We start from the raw sequence: 18,731 nt of genomic DNA on the forward strand, positions 1-18,731 counted from the left end.
GGTGACCTGTATAATAGGGATGGTTGTCACTACCGGCCACCGCTATTATAGCCGAGAACGATGGTCAGGATCTTAGGCAACTGCTGTCACTGTGACAGCGAGACAAAGACTGACAAACTTCAAAAGAAAGTGTAGCTGATGAGAATATCCTAATAATAAGTAGTAGTAGTAGCAGCAGTAGTAGTAGTAGTAGAAGTAGCAGCAGCAATAATAATAAATTTTAACTTTTTAAAATAAAATGTAAATAAAATGAAATTCTGGAGAGGAGAAAGGCCGTAGCTTGCAGCATGGCGGGCGGGATACGGGGGCCCTTACCTGACACACGAGCCATCCGGGTAGAGAAGTAGCATTGCTCCAAGTCTTCAAAATGTGCAGTGAGGCGCTTCCTGCGGGAGGCCAGCGTACTGTTATACCACGGCTGCTTTTTTGTCTGTGTGTAAGATAGGGAAATATTAAGAGATTATACATTCACACTGACAGGAGAGTCTGGAGGATTAAAGGGAAACCATCAGCAGGTTTGCACATCTCCCGCCTGCTGTCTACCGCATCCATCTGGTGTCGCTCTCCTTCTCTTTGTGGGTTCTGGCAATTTTCAAGAACTTTAACCAAAAAGAAATAAGTAATTGAGCTTGTTAGGATTGGTGGGGGTGCCCCTCGGCCCCCAGTGCATTGTTCGGCCCGCCCTCTGCCTCCTTCGTTCACGACTACCTATGTATATTCAATTACGCATCAGCGGGCTGCTCTTTAGGTAGGTGTGACTAAAGGAGATGGAGAGCTGGCCAAACGATGCACGGGGGGCGAGAAATGCCTCTATTGCTTCTAAATCAGCGGGACCTACAAAGAAAAGAAGAGCAGCGCTAAAAAAATGAGGTAGACGGCTGCCGGGAGATGTCAGGCAGGGAGGGTGCACAAATCTGCTGATAGCCGCCCTTAATACAGCAACAGAGAGAATACATAACATACTACAATCTATAAGCCGGAGAGTACAGCAAATATATCCTCACTTCTGTCCATACACGGTGTAATATGGCTTCTTACAGGCGTCTCTCTATGGCTGTGGTCACACATAGTATTTGGTGGCTCCTCTATGGCCGTGGTCACACATAGTATTTGGTGGCTCCTCTATGGCTGTGGTCACACATAGTATTTGGTGGCAGTGCTCTATGGCTGTGGTCACACATAGTATTTGGTGGCTCCTCTATGGCTGTGGTCACACATAGTATTTGGTGGCTCCTCTATGGCTGTGGTCACACATAGTATTTGGTGGCTCCTCTATGGCCGTGGTCACACACAGTATTTGGTGGCTCCTCTATGGCTGTGGTCACACATAGTATTTGGTGGCTCCTCTATGGCTGTGGTCACACACAGTATTTGGTGGCAGTGCTCTATGGCTGTGGTCACACATAGTATTTGGTGGCTCCTCTATGGCCGTGGTCACACACAGTATTTGGTGGCTCCTCTATGGCTGTGGTCACACATAGTATTTGGTGGCAGTGCTCTATGGCCGTGGTCACACATAGTATTTGGTGGCTCCTCTATGGCTGTGGTCACACATAGTATTTGGTGGCTCCTCTATGGCTGTGGTCACACACAGTATTTGGTGGCTCCTCTATGGCTGTGGTCACACATAGTATTTGGTGGCTCCAAATGGCTTCTTACAGGTGTCTCTCTATGGCTGTGGTCACACATAGTATTTGGTGGCTCCTCTATGGCTGTGGTCACACATAGTATTTGGTGGCTCCTCTATGGCCGTGGTCACACATAGTATTTGGTGGCTCCTCTATGGCCGTGGTCACACAGTATTTGGTGGCTCCTCTATGGCTGTGGTCACACATAGTATTTGGTGGCTCCTCTATGGCCGTGGTCACACATAGTATTTGGTGGCTCCTCTATGGCCGTGGTCACACATAGTATATGGTGGCAGTGCTCTATGGCTGTGGTCACACATAGTATTTGGTGGCAGTGCTCTATGGCCGTGGTCACACATAGTATTTGGTGGCTCCTCTATGGCTGTGGTCACACATAGTATTTGGTGGCTCCTCTATGGCCGTGGTCACACATAGTATTTGGTGGCAGTGCTCTATGGCTGTGGTCACACATAGTATTTGGTGGCAGTGCTCTATGGCTGTGGTCACACATAGTATTTGGTGGCAGTGCTCTATGGCTGTGGTCACACATAGTATTTGGTGGCTCCTCTATGGCTGTGGTCACACATAGTATTTGGTGGCTCCTCTATGGCCGTGGTCACACATAGTATATGGTGGCTCCTCTATGGCCGTGGTCACACATAGTATTTGGTGGCAGTGCTCTATGCCTGAGGATTTCCTGGTAATCTGCAGATTTTTACTCCCCCAATATATTCAGTGGGAAAACCCAGAAGAAACTTCTGATCTGATGTTTTGTGGAATTATCACACCTTACCTGGGAGGTCCCGCTGAATCCAGGAGGCTGGCTGTATTCTGTGGAGTCGATGATGCTGCTGCAAGAGAAGAAACGCACGGTGTGAATAAAGCTTCATAAAGAATAAAAATAGGGAAAAAAAAGGGCCAGAACTTGCAATCAGGGAGCACCTTGAATTCTAAGTCAGATGAAAGCTGAACATGGACAGTACTGGCAGGAGGGACCCAATCGAGACGGCAAAGATTTTTCTTTAAACTGGTGAATAAACAAGGTTATTGGTATTTCATGGACGACGCTTATGGGACACAACAGGCAAAAAGCCTATTGCCCAATCTTCACTTCAAGCTGCGGGAGGAGCAGGAGGAAGGAACCGAAGAAGCAGGAGGAGAAAGGAGCGGGAGGAGCAGGAGGAGGAAAAAGAAGGAAGGAGCGGGAGGAAGGAGGAGGAAGGAGCGGGAGGAGCAGGAGGAGGAAGGAATGAAAGAAAAGGAGGAGGATGGAAGGAGCGGGAGGAGCAGAAGAAAAAAGGAAGGACGAGGAGCGAGAGGAGGAGGAGGAGGAGGAAGGAAGGAGTGGGAGGAGAGTGAGAAGGAAGGAAGAAGTGGGAGGAGCAGGAAAAGCAAGAGGAGGAGGAAGGAAGGAGCGAGAGGAGGGAGGGGAAAAAGAAGGAGCAGGACAGCCACAGAGAACATGCATGTCTCCACTGCCCCTTTTTTTTTTTATATACAGGCATTGTGACCCTTACAAATCCTGGTCTGTTTCCGTTTCCCCGGATGGCACAATGCATCAACATGATGGGGGCAGTGGGGAAACTCTTTGAATCACCGCAGCTGTGTTGTTATAGTGCCACGGCAAATCTAAGAGTTTCCCCACTGCTGGCATGATGTTAAAACTAGAGATGAGCGAACCTGGAGCAGCTGGAGTCCATCCGAACCCGAACGTTCGGCATGTGATTAGCGGCGGCTGCTGAACTTGGATAAAGCCCTAAGGCTATGTGGAAATCATGGATATAGTCATTGACTGTATCCATGTTTTCCAGACAACCTTAGAGCTTTATCCAAGTTCAGCAGCCCCCGCTAATCAAATACCGAACGTTCGGATCGACTCGAACCCGAACCCGGTTCGCTCATCTCTAGTTAAAACATTATAACGTCCGGGGAAACCGACCAGGATTTGAATTCCACGTCCACGTTGTCCCAGACAGAACACGGGACATGTAAATGCAGCCTAATCTAGTAATGAAATATCTGCTACTGGTTGGAAGCAGAATTCCCACACACCACTTTTTTGCTGGGACGGTTCCTGGTGGGTCCCGCATCGCAGCGCTCCGGTGCCCGGCCGCTTCCTGGTGTCTGACGTGGGCCCCGAGACGTGACGTCTCAGGTCCGCTCAGCCAGTCAGTGAAGGAGGTGGGATCAGTTTCAAGTCCACTCAGATCCCACCTCTGTCACTGACTGGCTGAGCGGACCTGAGACGTATCGTCTCAGGCCCGCGTTAGACACAAGGAAGCGTTCGGGAACCGGAGCGCCGCGATGCGGGACTCGCCGCAGGAACCGGGAAGGTGAGTGGACGTCTTTTCCCTCAGCCACCACCTCCCCGGTCCCAACAGATGAACAGAGTTACATTAGTAGTGAAGTGCTTCCTTAGGCTTGGCGATCAGCTCGTCACCTGGCTGCGGCGCGGCATGAGGCTGACAATCTGACCGCCGAGCCTAAGGAAGCGCTTCACTACTACTGTAAATCCGCTCATCCCTAATCACAGTAAAAGCCCAGACGTATGATAACAAAGGGGCGAGAAGGAAACCGATCAATTTGACATAAGAGAAAATGAAAAACAAAATGTCCTCCTGTGTTAAGGGGGAACACTACCTGTGTGATGGGGAGGGGGCTTCAAACTGTGGCACAGTGCTGTCCTCACTGCGGGGGGAGTATAGACCACTCATCTCCTGCAACATAAGAGACAAATCTCAGCTCACAGACTCCGTGATATCTCCCCTTACTCTCATTCTCTGTAAGGAAGTGGCGGCCTCCCAGGTCCACAGCGCAGGCTGTGATCTCCGCACAGGACTCCGCACAGGACTCCGCACAGGACTCCGCACAGGACTCCGCACAGGACTCCGCACAGGACTCCGCACAGGACTCCGCACAGGACTCCGCACAGGACTCCGCACAGGACTCCGCACAGGACTCCGCACAGGACTCCGCACAGGACTCCGCACAGGACTCCGCACCTCTCTGACGCTTAAGTATTCCCAATGAATAGAAAACAGAGCAAAGATTCCTAAAGTGAATGCACAGGACACAGGCTATCACACAGACGGTGGCGGCACAGACCACAGAGGCCGCTCTCTAATCTCCACCAATAGACAACTTCATACGTAAATAGTTACCGGCACATCAGGGCAACATCTGCTGGATCAGAAATGGAAAAATCTGATCACCCTAACCCCCCACCCCCTACTACTTTTGGGGGGCAAGGAATCTGAACAGTGAGCTATACATGAAGCAACCCTAGCTTACTGTCCCTGTCAGACAGGTGTCTCAGCTCCTCACAAAATGCATTACACTAAAAGATTTGTGCAAAAGATGTAGCATGTAACTATAAAGTGGGCTCTGGCTGCATCTGTACAAAGAGTCACTGGTGTTGAAGCCTTTAAAGGGGCATTCCACTGAAACATAACTGTTGATATGTTACTGGCCATGGTGAGACTAACAATTCTTTTCATACACTAGAGTTAAAGGGGTATCCCTGTCAGGTAAAATACATGCTGAATCATCCCCCCCTCCTGGAGACTAACAATTCCTTCCATACTTGTTATTATCTATTCAGTCTCCTTCCCCCAGTTTTCAGCTGCTGCTGCTTTCAGGGGCTACAATGTTACAGATACAGCTGTCCAGGGACTTGTTTACATCATTCGTCTCAGAAGGGAGGGGGGAGGGGGGAGAGACAGAGAGAAAAGCTCACACACAGATTTCTGTTTCTTCAGCAGAAAGCAGCAGCTGAGAACTGGGGGAAGTAGACTGAATAGATAATAACAAGTATGGAAGGAATGGTTGGTCTCACCATGGGCAGCAACGTATCAGAAGTTATGTTTGACTAGAATACCCCTTAAAGTATCAATGAGGTTCCTAGCTGTCACCCCCTTACCCTCTACCATAGATACACAGCTAATGCCTCTTATTGTTCCCTGTAATGTATACACCGGGCAGTATGAAGGAGATTTTCCAGGTCAGAAACCATGGCAGAACAATGCTGCTGTCATACTAAGTGACGGCTTTTACATACAGAACGTTTTCCCTTTAAGCTGATCTCTGCATATTGGCTGTGAGAATCACTCCAGCTTATATAGTAAGAAACAAACCCACACACATCACGACAACGTTGTGGGATCTATTCCCAGGTAGAGGCAGATGTTAGCAGGAGATTGCCAGGAGCAGCCGGCGGCAGACGACTCTCATCACGTCTCTCACCTCTACACGCTTTATGTCTTCCTCCACCACGCTCAGCTCCTTCTGGATCTGCTCCAATTGCTGGGAGGTCAGGAACAGAGAAGGAGACAAAAACACAAACACTTTACAGCTACTAATCATCCACAAGTGTAGCGAGCACAGAAAACCAAAAAGCGGGACAAGCATGGCGGCTGCAGGAGAACGGCCATTGGTAGGCGGCCTCTTACAGAGCCGGGGATGCTGCCATGTATGAACCCCGGACCAATGCTGATCAGCGAGATCAGCGCTCGCCTGCAGGACTGTGTCCGATAACAATGATTTTACAGCTCACTCATCGGCCATACGTTGGCACTTCTGCATGAAGCAATTATCAGCTGAGCGAGTGTTTGTAGGTGAATAGACCGCAGCCAGCACAGGTATCCTGACGTCTGACTGGGATAAACATATCTAAGATATAAGAAAGGATATAAGGGCAGATGAGATGGAGCAGGTCATTGTGCTCATTACAGCCCGGACACGCTCATTGGGGTCATTATGTGAAGAGATACGCTCTGAACCTAAAGTGGAGCCGACATCCCACCACGCCAGTCCATGCCCACATCCCACCACGCCAGTCCATGCCCACATCCCACCACGCCAGTCCATGCCCACATCCCATCACGCCAGTCCATGCCCACATCCCACCACGCCAGTCCATGCCCACATCCCACCACGCCAGTCCATGCCCACATCCCACCACGCCAGTCCATGCCCACATCCCACCACGCCAGTCCATGCCCACATCCCACCACGCCAGTCCATGCCAACGTCCCACCACGCCAGTCCATGCCAACGTCCCACCACGCCAGTCCATGCCCACATCCCATCACGCCAGTCCATGCCCACATCCCACCACGCCAGTCCATGCCCACATCCCACCACGCCAGTCCATGCCCACATCCCACCACGCCAGTCCATGCCCACATCCCACCACGCTAGTCCTCGGCCACATCCCACCACACCAGTCCATGCCCACATCCGATCACGCTAGTCCATGCCCACATCCCATCACGCCAGTCCTCGGCCACATCTCACCACACCAGTCCATGCCCACATCCCATCACGCCAGCCCATGCCAACACCCCATCAGGCACAGATACACCAGCCTCCCATCACCCCAGTTCATGCACACATCCAATCATGTACAGATACACCATCTGATACGTCACTGAAGAATATGACGCTTACGCCAGTCCATGCCCACAACTCACCACGCCAGTCCTCGCCCACAACTCACCACGCCAGTCCATACAGATACGCCAGCCTCCCATCATGCCAGTCCATGCACAGATACGCCAGCCTTTCATCATGCCAGTCCATGCACAGATACGTCAGGATTGCAGCATACCCTGGTCCTGAAAGTCACAGCTAATATCAGCCTAGCCCATTATGGCAGCATGGTCGGATAGTGTACAGTCTGTAACCCTTTACATATACATTGAATGTTGCTGACAATGAAGATCCCCCCGCACTGGGACCACCCCACCAACAGTCAGGAGATCCATAAGCAAACAAATATGTTGATTGGAGCTCAATGACGTCCAACAGTAACTAAGGGCTAAAAAGCCAAACCCAAAGCCGACATGATGACTGGATGAAGCACTGACACAGCTCCATAGTGAACGGCCGGAGATGTTTATTCTCCATGACCCCAGGGACCCATTCACCTCATTTGTGAGTCAAACGTAGAGAGGAATTCTGGGCCGTGACGCCTCCAACATGGCAGAGACACATCACGCGTACACTCTGGGATTCTTGGAAGAAATAAAACTATAGAGGTCCAAGGGTTAAGCGAGCAACGGGACAGATCCTGGACAGGCTCCTATCTTTCTAGAAAGGAATAATCATGCTTAAGGCCAAAACTGGAAACCCAAACAAGCGGCAAGTGAAGGAGCCGGGGCCGGAGGGGCTATCGTCTGCACAATCTCCGCCGGCAGAGGGATGCCTTCACCTTACATTGCCGCCAATATAAACCTCTGCTCAGTCATTTGTTTCTCATTATTTCTGACCAAAAGATAGGAAATATATGAAGCCGAGGAGGGGGAGGGGATACGTGATGCAATCTGTAATCCGGACAAGGAGAGACACCCGCCATCTGTTTAGCGTCTCTTCACCCCATCAGAAACTTATACCACAAATTTCGTCAATGAGACCACCGGAGCGATGGAGGAGGTAGTGACAGCGAGAGATGCGGCCTGACCTCGCAGTCACATACGTCAGGATCCCCATAAACAAGACTGATATGTAAACGGATCCGGCTGCGATGATAGGACGGTCTGGCCTTGGGGGGGGGGGGGGGGGCGGCCACTCGGTCCATAATCAGTGAAACCTTTCAGCTGTTGTGTGGAGAGAGACAAGAAGATGCCACCTGAGGGGCCAGAACCTTCCAGCAGTACTGTCATCTATCTATACCTGACAGGTCATCTAGACGTGACCGCAGCTTATAAAGCGCTGTAGTACACTACACTCCCCGTCTAGCTGGAAGATTTCACTCCATTATATTGTATTGAGACAAATTCTACAGATAGCCAGGGTGATCCCATGGCAAAAGGTTCAGATAAAAGGACAATATTTTCGCTATCAATCAGCGACAGGCGGCAGCTATTTGCCCCTATTCCCCGACACACGTGCACCCTCACCGCAGCCAGGAAAGTGTGTGTTTTCATTGGGGAGAGGATAGAAAGCTGCCAATCTCTAGGGCAAACAAAAAGATCAGGCAGATAGTGGAGCCTTCTCTTCTCCATCCTCAGACGGGAGAAAGTCCCAGGCATTAGGCACTCAGCCGCTCCCACTGCCATCAGGGTTTCTCCTATGTGTATGGAGGGGGTCTTCACTACCAGGTGACTGTTAACTGCAGCATGAAAATACGGGGGAATACTGGGGATGCTATATGAGGAGGGGGAGCCATGCTAAGGGTATAATTACTCTGCAAGAATTAAGAAGATTAAGAATTACACTGCAACAATTCTAGCCGCTGCGTTCACGTGATGCACCGATGTCTCTTCAGGACTCCAGAACAACCCCAGCTCCTTGTATCCGGTATCTGCTCTGGTTAAAGAGACTCTGTCAGCAGGTAATGGCGTCCTATCTCAGGGTAACATAAACTAGTGACACAGAAGCTGGACAGAATGGTGTATGACTTACACTGTTCTGTGCAGCTGATCCAGAGATCTCCTCCTGACTAACATGGACAATAAGTAGTCCTCTCCATTATGTGCATGAGCCTAGCAGTCCTGGATATTCATGAGCAGAAAACTCCGCCCACCAGCTGCTGATTAGCAGTTATCTATCCATGCTGGGTATAGGCAGTCACCTGTCAATCACCTGGAGGGCGGGGGGAGGGGTGTGGCAAGAATCCTATTCTCCAGCATATTAGGAGAACAGCTGAGCAGAATGATGGAAGTAATACACCAATCTGTTCAGCATTTCTGTAACTAGGTTATGCTGTCCTCATATAAGGCCCAATAAACCTAGTGAGAGATTCCCTTTAAGGCCAGAAAAAGAGTGCTGATCGCAGAGTTTGGCACTGCAGCCTGTTGGATCTTGTTACAGGGGCACAGCTCAGAACTGAAGGGGGCTTTACAACCCACTGTGGATTCTCTGTGGAAATTACGATTTCATGTCTATTTAACAATGAATATGTATTACCTCTCTCTTGTTCCGTCGAGCCACTTTGAGGAACTCCATTAGGATCTGAACCTGGGCAGCGTGCGATTCCTGAAGAAATGGAAAAACACTGTTCATAATCCATTAAAAAAAAAAATAATTATGTGTGTGTGTGTGTGTATGTGTGTGTGTGTATATATATGTGAGAGAATTAGGAATCCTTAATCTCATTTATATTGCAGCTGCACACAACACACACATACATATGTGACAGCTCCAATGATGTGACTAGCCATATATTACCATATTCTACAATGGTGGCATAGCAACCTAATGACTGGTTGTTTAGCAGAGCATGCCATGTAACATTGCCCAACAACTCTCACACACAGGACTAGCCGCACTTGGAGGGAACATGTGATGAAACTAATTGTGAAGGAGATTGTGTGAAAATCCTGAAAAATAACATTTTAATAATAATCCCAGAATAACTATAAAGGAAAAGCAAGAACAGGGGTGTAGCGGCAGCCAGAGACGCTGGATATCGTGGATCCTATCGCTATCGGTCACAGGTTACATCCCCAGTAGTTACCGCAGCTGATCCCTCATGTTACCCTCCCGGTGGCGACGGCCTCCTCAGTGCCAGGCTCTAGTAGACGGGACGTAACACAGCCGCCTTTGGCCCCTTCTTTGTGGAGCTATATTTACTCTGAAGATTGTATTATTTTCCCTTTTGCTGCTGTGATATTTGGCCAAATATTTTTATGGCCGTCCTGGCAGCGAAGCTGAACAATATGTGCTGTGGAGGGAGGCTCTGTTACTGGCACGCCGCACAACCGGGACACAAAGCCTCTATCAATTCCACGAGACTCTTTGTTAGGCTGAGGGGGGATTGCCAAGAGACAGAAACAGGGGGCACCGCCACCTTCTTAGGAAACGGGGGGGGGGGGGACTGATCACAACTACTCCGCACATAGTAACACAAACAAAAATCGGCTAAATCATCCAAATTGGCAAAATCAGAGATATGGAGCAATCTTCACCGAACTTACTAGAGGTAAAAAAGACGGACAAATAGTATTTAAAAAGGTGTTATGTAAAGATGCCACACACGTAGGACAGGAGTCCGCCAGCCGTCTAATGTGAACGACAGCCTCAGCTCCTCAGCAGAGAGAAGACATTTCTACTGTCCAGTCTATTTGCTTTCACAGCGATAAAGAACTGCAAGAGGATCCTGACAGCGACTGACCCTTCCGCTCTCCATTCAGATGACATGATATAACTTCTGACATGTTGCTGCCCGTGGTGAGACTAACAATTCCTTCCATACTTGTTATTATCTATTCAGTCTCCTACCCCCAGTTCTCAGCTGCTGCTTTCTGGTGAAAAAAAAAAATCTGTGTGTGAGCTTTTTCCTCTGTCTCCCCCTTCTGTCCCTGGCGAGCTGTATCTGCAACATTGTAGCTTCTTTGTAATGCTGGGAGGGTTGATCTGAGGTCAAGTTGCTGATGAAATCACTGTGATTGTGACTGTTTCAGATACAGAGATACAGCCTGCCAGGGACTTTTTTACATAAGCTGTGTCAGAAGGGAGGAGGACGATACAGAGAGACAGAGAGAGAGAGAAAAGCTCACACACAGATCTTCATCAGAAAGCAGCAGCTGAGAACTGGGGGAAGGAGACGGAATAGATAATGACAATTATGGAAGGAATTGTTAGTCTCACCATGGACAGCAACATATCAAAGGTTACGTTTGAGAGTACCCCTTTAACCCTTTGAGGACCAGGCCCAAAATGACAATTTTGATTTTGGGCTTTCGTTTTTCCCTCCTCCCCTTCTAAGAGCTCTAGCACTTTCAGTTTTCTATCTACAGGCCATGTAAGTGCTTGTTTGTTACAGGAATAGTTGTACTTTGTAATGGCGTCTTTCATTCTACCATAACATGTATGACGGAACCCAAATATATTACGTATGATGGAACCCCAAATATATTATGTATGAAGATATAAATAAGTGAAATTGTAAAAAAGAATGCAATATGGTAACGTTTGGGGGGTTCCTGTGTCTACGTAATGCACTATATGGTAACAGCGACATGATACTATTATTCTATAGGTCAGTCTGAACACAACCATATGCAAGTTACACAGATTCTCTAATGTTATATATATATATTTTTTTAATGAAATCCTTTTTTGGGGGGGCATTTAATTATTAATAAAATGGGCCTATTGTGACGCTTATAACGGTTTTAGTTTTTCACTTACGGGGCTGTATGGGGCGTCATTTTTTCCGCCATGATCTCTTGTTTTTAATAATACCATATTTGTGAAGATCGGACGTTTTGATCACTTTTCATTGATATTTTTTTTATATATAATGTAACATAAAATCGGTAATCCGCGCACTTTTTCCCCTCTTTTTGTCTTAGCCGTTCACCATTCGCAATGACGCTTGTTATATTTTAATAGATCGGACAATTACGCCCGCTACGGTATATTATATGTTTATTTATTTTTACATGTTTTATTTATATAATGGGAAAGGGGGGTAATTTCAACTTTTATTGGGGGAGGGGCTTTGGGGTAGTGTATTAGTGATTTTAACTTTTTTTTTTTTTTACACATTTTAAGGCTGCACTCCCACGTTCCGTGATCCGGACGGATCACGGACGTAGAATGCATGTAGCGGAGTCCCCCCGCGCCCGGACAGCATCTATAATTAGATGCTGGGAGCGGGGGAGACTGTATTCATAAGCGCCGCACTGTAATGAATCAGTCGCGGTGCTGTTACTACAGCGCGGCGCTTATGAAAACAGTCTCCCCCGCTCCCAGCATCTAATTACAGATGCTGTCTGGGCGCGGGGGGACTCCGCTACATGCATTCTACGTCCGTGATCCGTCAGGATCACGGAACGTGGGAATGCAGCCTAAGTCCCTTTGGGGGACATTTACATACAATACTTTGATTTTATACACTGATCACTGCTTTGCCATAGGCATAGCATTGATCAGTGTTATTGGCGCTCTGCTCATTGAGCCTGCCTGTGCAGGCTCAGTGACCAGAGCGCCGATCGGACCGCACGGAGGCAGGCGAGAGACCTCCGAAGGTCCATTTTAACGATCGGGACCCCCGCAGTCTGGGATCCCGATCGGTAAGTGACAGGGGACTCCCCCTGTCACTCACACTTAAACGCCGCAGCGCTTAAGGAGTTAATGACACCCTGCAGTGCGATTGCTGCAGCCTATCATTAGCAGTGAGGTGCAGGCTGCTCACCGCAGCCAGCCCCCACCTCCTATGAAGCGCGCTCTGCTCCGGAGCGCGCTTCATAGCTCAGGACGTACCGGTACGTCCTAGGTCATCTAGGGGTTAAATACAAGTGACATATTCCCTTTGAGGGGAAGCTCGATCATTTTCATGATGCCTCAAGCACGAGTCTCCCTATACTCAAACAGGGAGAGATCAACCTATCGAGATCAGAGGAGCAGAGAGAAGTCCCTGTGGACCGTCCCAACCTCTGGTAGTTCAGGCAACATGAAGGTGTGAACATGTCTGTACTTACTGCTTCCAGCTGCCTCTTCTTCTGTACCAAGAGCTGAAGCATCAGGTTCACATTGGCGAGATCCAGGTTATCCTGATCAGTTACCAGAAGGTCCTGGAAGATCTGCCATCGGTGACCATTCTAGGACATTAAAACACCATGGACTGGATTAAAGACGGACATAATACAGTCAGCTTACCAGTAACATTACAGAACATTACAGTATTATTATTATTATAATGCGCTGGAGACTGTGTTATACCCTATCAATAATATCCACAGGGGGGGGGGGGGGGGGGGGGCGAATACCTTCTCAGGGTGCATTCACACGTACAGGATCCGCAGCAGATTTGATGCTGTGTTCAGTTATCCGTTGCGGATCCGGTACATGTGAACGTACCCTCAAAAGTTATTTAGGAAGTACTGCTTTATAAAGGGGTATTGCGACCAGGTAAGATACATGCTGAATCCGCCACCCCACCTGGAGACTAACATTCCTTCCATACATGTCATTACTTTTTCTGTCTCCTGCCACCAGTTCTGAGTTGCTGTTTGAGCCGTTTGCCATGTCTCCCCTCCTCCCTTCAGAGTCGGCTCATGCAGTGTCTCTAGCTGGCTGTCTATGCTTTCTATAACACTGGGAAAATCACAGAGAGGTCACAAGTAACTTGACCTCAGATTAACTCTCCGGCATTACACAGTGCTTAAACAGCCAGCCAGGGACACTTAACATCAGCCATCTCAGAAGGGAGGGGGGAGGAGGGGAAGACAGAGAGAAAAGCTCACACACACATTTTTGTGTCTTCAGCAGAAAGCAGCAGCTGAGAACTGGGGAAAGGAGACTGAATAGATAACAACAAAAGTGGAAGGAATTGTTAATCTTCAGGAGGGGGGGATGATTTAGCATGTATTTTACCTTACAGGGATACCCCTTTAACTCTAGTGTACTTGCACATCTACATGCCATTACAGCTACTACAGTGTCTTTATACTACCTGGACAGAATACAGCCAGACAGCCATAATGCTGACGCTGAGTACTAGCGATGAGAGAACCTCATGCAAGCTCTGGTTTGTCCATACCCCAATTCTCCGCATCTGATTACCGGGTGGGGTCTCCTCAGCCTTTTGCTTTGGATGATATGATCAACAGGTTACTCGGTGCAGATTTCACTGATCACTGAACGAAGGTGCTGTTGTGGCTGCACACCAGTGACCGCCTCCTGATCTCCCAAACACACTGACTGCCTCCTGATCTCACAAACACACTGAGCGCCTCCTGATCTCACACACACACACTGAGCGCCTCCTGATCTCACACACACACACACTGAGCGCCTCCTGGTCTCACACACACACACACTGAGCGCCTCCTGGTCTCACACACACACACTGAGCGCCTCCTGGTCTCACACACACACACACACACACACACACACACACACACACACACTGAGCGCCTCCTGATCTCACTAACACAATGACTGCCTCCTGATCTCACAAACACACTGAGCGCCTCCTGATCTCACTAACACAATGACTGCCTCCTGGTCTCACAAACACACACACACACTGAGCGCCTCCTGATCTTACAAACACACACTGAGCATCTCCTAATCTCACACACACACACTGAGCGTCTCCTAATCACACACACACACACTGAGCGTCTCCTAATCTCACACACACACACTGAGCGTCTCCTAATCTCACACACGCACATTGAGCGTCTCCTAATCTCATACACTTGCTGTGGCTGCACGGTGAGCAGGATGAATGGGCACATCCCAGAGAAATAACAGGGTTCCCCAGGAGAAGCATCACCATCCTGATCATGGCCAAATTTTTTAAAAAGCATCAGGGATCCTTATGATGCTGGAAGCGAGAAGACATGATGGGGTCATTTAAAGTCGAAATACAGTGGTGCCTTGGATTACAAGTGTAATTCGTTCCGGGACGGCGCTTGTAATCCAAATCCACTCTTATACCAAAGCAAATGTTCCCATAAGAAATCACTGATCTGCAGACAATTGGTTCCACACCCCCAAAATAATGATTTTTCTATTCTGAATAACATGTAAAACAAATGAAACAAAGATTTATAAACTGCAGAACATATGATATTATAAGTTACTTTATAGTATAGCAATCAGCATGTGGTATATAATGTATAGTAACTGTATAACCCTGATAACACAGCAGCTGGATATGTGATATATAAGTTACTGTACAGTATAGCAATCAGCATGTGGTATATAATGTATAGTAACTGTATAACCCTGATAACACAGCAGCTGGATATGTGATATACAAGTTACTGTACAGTATAGCAGCATGTGGTATATAATGTATAGTAACTGTATAACCCTGATAACACAGCAGCTGGATATGTGATATATAAGTTACTGTACAGTATAGCAGCATGTGGTATATAATGTATAGTAACTGTATAACCCTGATATTACAGCAGCTGGATATGTGATATATAAGTTACTGTACTGTATAGCAGCATGTGGTGTATAATGTATAGTAACTGTATAACCCTGATATTACAGCAGCTGGATATGTGATATATAAGTTACTGTACAGTATAGCAGCATGTGGTGTATAATGTATAGTAACTGTATAACCCTGATAACACAGCAGCAGCTGGATATGTGATATAAAGTTACTGTACAGTATAGCAGCATGTGGTGTATAATGTACAGTAACTGTATAACCCTGATAACACAGCAGCTGGATATGTGATATGTGATATATAAGTTACTGTACAGTATAGCAGCATGTGGTATATAATGTATAGTAACTGTATAACCCTGATAACACAGCAGCTGGATATGTGATATATAAGTTACTGTACAGTATAGCAGCATGTGGTATATAATGTATAGTAACTGTATAACCCTGATAACACAGCTGCTGGATATGTGATATAAAGTTACTGTACAGTATAGCAATCAGCATGTGGTATATAATGTATAGTAACTGTATAACGCTGATAACACAGCAGCAGCAGCTTGTAGATACAGGATGGAGCTGCAGATCCGCATAATGGAGAGGATGGGAAACACAAGGGCTGACAGAGACTTCAGGGAGTATGAAGGAATGAGCAGACGTGGGCACTGTATAGCAGCGCACACTATACGGGAGAGAGGGGTTACAGCTATGGAGAGATTACCTCCACAGTCCTGTCCCCTGATGTAAGCCCCAGCCTGAAGTGGATCTGCTATGATTTGGAAGGTGAGGGAGACTTCCTGGGTCAGAGTACAGGGCTGTAGACCCCGCTATGCAGACCATGCCCCTCCCCTACTCCCCCTCCCACCCAGTACAGGGAGCTCTTAAACCAAAGCAATGCTCTTAAACCAAGTCACAATTCTGAAAACCTGTGAGCTCTTAAACCAAAACGCTCTTAAAACAAAGTTACTCTTAAACCAAGGTACCACTGTACAAGCAAATTAACAGTGTATTCACTATCAACTATAGGAAAAACTGATGTTACTAGTGACTAAGCTTCATTTACATAAATGGGCAGAGGTCTCCTCTTGTGCACCCCGGTATCGGCACCTGACCATGGGGAGACAACATATCAACAAGATAATAGACTGTCTGAGACTTGAAATAAAGTTAGGACAGGACTTGGTGCCTTGTTAACCACGAGACACATAATATCAGAGGAGGGCCTGTCGTGTGATTGCTTTTTGATAACCTGTGTCACTTCCATTTAGTGAGGCTTTATTCACATCTTACCGATGGGTCCAGCTTTAGCCGCTTGTCGTCAAATCTCTGCTTCTGCTTGAGAATAAGTTCATTTACTGAAAGAGACACAAACACGGGGCCAGTCAGTGTAAGAGGAGGCACAAACACGGGGCCAGTTCAGTGTAAGAGGAGGCACAAACACGGGGCTAGTCAGTGTAAGAGGAGGCACAAACACGGGGCCAGTCAGTGTAAGAGGAGGCACAAACACGGGGGGGGCGAGTGAGTGTAAGAGGAGGCACAAACACGGGGGGGGCGAGTTTGAGAAGAGGCACAAACACGGGGCCAGTCAGTGTAAGAGGAGGCACAAACACGGGGCCAGTCAGTGTAAGAGGAGGCACAAACACGGGGCCAGTCAGTGTAAGAGGAGGCACAAACACGGGGCCAGTCAGTGTAAGAGGAGGCACAAACACGGGGCCAGTCAGTGTAAGAGGAGGCACAAACACGGGGCCAGTCAGTGTAAGAGGAGGCACAAACACGGGGCCAGTCAGTGTAAGAGGAGGCACAAACACGGGGCCAGTCAGTGTAAGAGGAGGCACAAACACGGGGCCAGTCAGTGTAAGAGGAGGCACAAACACGGGGCCAGTCAGTGTAAGAGGAGGCACAAACACGGGGCCAGTCAGTGTAAGAGGAGGCACAAACACGGGGGGGGCGAGTTTGAGAAGAGGCACAAACACGGGGCCAGTCAGTGTAAGAGGAGGCACAAACACGGGGCCAGTCACTGTAAGAGGAGGCACAAACACGGGGCCAGTCACTGTAAGAGGAGGCACAAACACGGGGCCAGTCAGTGTAAGAGGAGGCACAAACACGGGGCCAGTCAGTGTAAGAGGAGGCACAAACACGGGGCCAGTCAGTGTAAGAGGAGGCACAAACACGGGGCCAGTCAGTGTAAGAGGAGGCACAAACACGGGGCCAGTCAGTGTAAGAGGAGGCACAAACACGGGGCCAGTCAGTGTAAGAGGAGGCACAAACACGGGGCCAGTCAGTGTAAGAGGAGGCACAAACACGGGGCCAGTCAGTGTAAGAGGAGGCACAAACACGGGGGGGGCGAGTGAGTGTAAGAGGAGGCACAAACACGGGGGGGGCGAGTTTGAGAAGAGGCACAAACACGGGGCCAGTCAGTGTAAGAGGAGGCACAAACACGGGGCCAGTCAGTGTAAGAGGAGGCACAAACACGGGGCCAGTCAGTGTAAGAGGAGGCACAAACACGGGGCCAGTCAGTGTAAGAGGAGGCACAACCACGGGGCCAGTCAGTGTAAGAGGAGGCACAAACACGGGGCCAGTCAGTGTAAGAGGAGGCACAAACACGGGGCCAGTCAGTGTAAGAGGAGGCACAAACACAGGGCCAGTCAGTGTAAGAGGAGGCACAAACACGGGGCCAGTCAGTGTAAGAGGAGGCACAAACACAGGGCCAGTCAGTGTAAGAGGAGGCACAAACACAGGGCCAGTCAGTGTAAGAGGAGGCACAAACACGGGGCCAGTCAGTGTAAGAGGAGGCACAAACATGGGGTGAGTGAGAGTAAGAGGCACACACACAGGGCGAGTCAGTGTAAAGAGAGGCACAAACATGGGGCGAATCTCAGTCGAGATCTTTGCGGTACTGACTAAGCCGCGCAGCTGTGTCAATAGATTTAAACAAAGATTTAAACTGATTCAGAGCTGAAGTCCGTACCGGTGCACATTGCCGCTAATTACGGACCTCGCATGGAGCAATAAACTAGTAAAGCAGTAAGTGTGGCGTAAGGATGTAAAACATACAGATACTACTATATCATCATCATTTACTATACCCTGCCTGGTGCTCTTCCATCATGTCCCCAAATACGAGCCCAATATAAATCTATCGGCGTATCTTATGTCCCCAACTCCTCGTGTATTATTTTTCTTCTTCTTAGAAATGCCCCCGTTAGGGCCTGATGAGTGGGGGGAGTAAAATCCTATCT

General features: G+C 48.4%; 1 protein-coding gene across 1 annotated transcript in view; it reads right to left on the reverse strand.

Moving 5' to 3' along the window:
- Window positions 1–18,731, reverse strand: part of COP1 (COP1 E3 ubiquitin ligase) — a 130,467-nt gene that overhangs the window by 98,912 nt on the left and 12,824 nt on the right. Inside the window, exons 4-10 of the mRNA XM_069981703.1 lie at window positions 16,783–16,847; window positions 13,058–13,177; window positions 9,537–9,605; window positions 5,871–5,930; window positions 4,269–4,345; window positions 2,422–2,479; window positions 316–430 (exon numbers count right to left, since the gene is read on the reverse strand). Of these exons, the coding sequence (XP_069837804.1) occupies window positions 316–430; window positions 2,422–2,479; window positions 4,269–4,345; window positions 5,871–5,930; window positions 9,537–9,605; window positions 13,058–13,177; window positions 16,783–16,847 (564 nt within the window). The remainder of the gene's footprint in view (window positions 1–315; window positions 431–2,421; window positions 2,480–4,268; window positions 4,346–5,870; window positions 5,931–9,536; window positions 9,606–13,057; window positions 13,178–16,782; window positions 16,848–18,731) is intronic.

This window comes from Dendropsophus ebraccatus, chromosome 8 (assembly GCF_027789765.1).
Source record: "Dendropsophus ebraccatus isolate aDenEbr1 chromosome 8, aDenEbr1.pat, whole genome shotgun sequence".
Classification (NCBI taxonomy): Eukaryota; Metazoa; Chordata; class Amphibia; order Anura; family Hylidae; genus Dendropsophus; species Dendropsophus ebraccatus.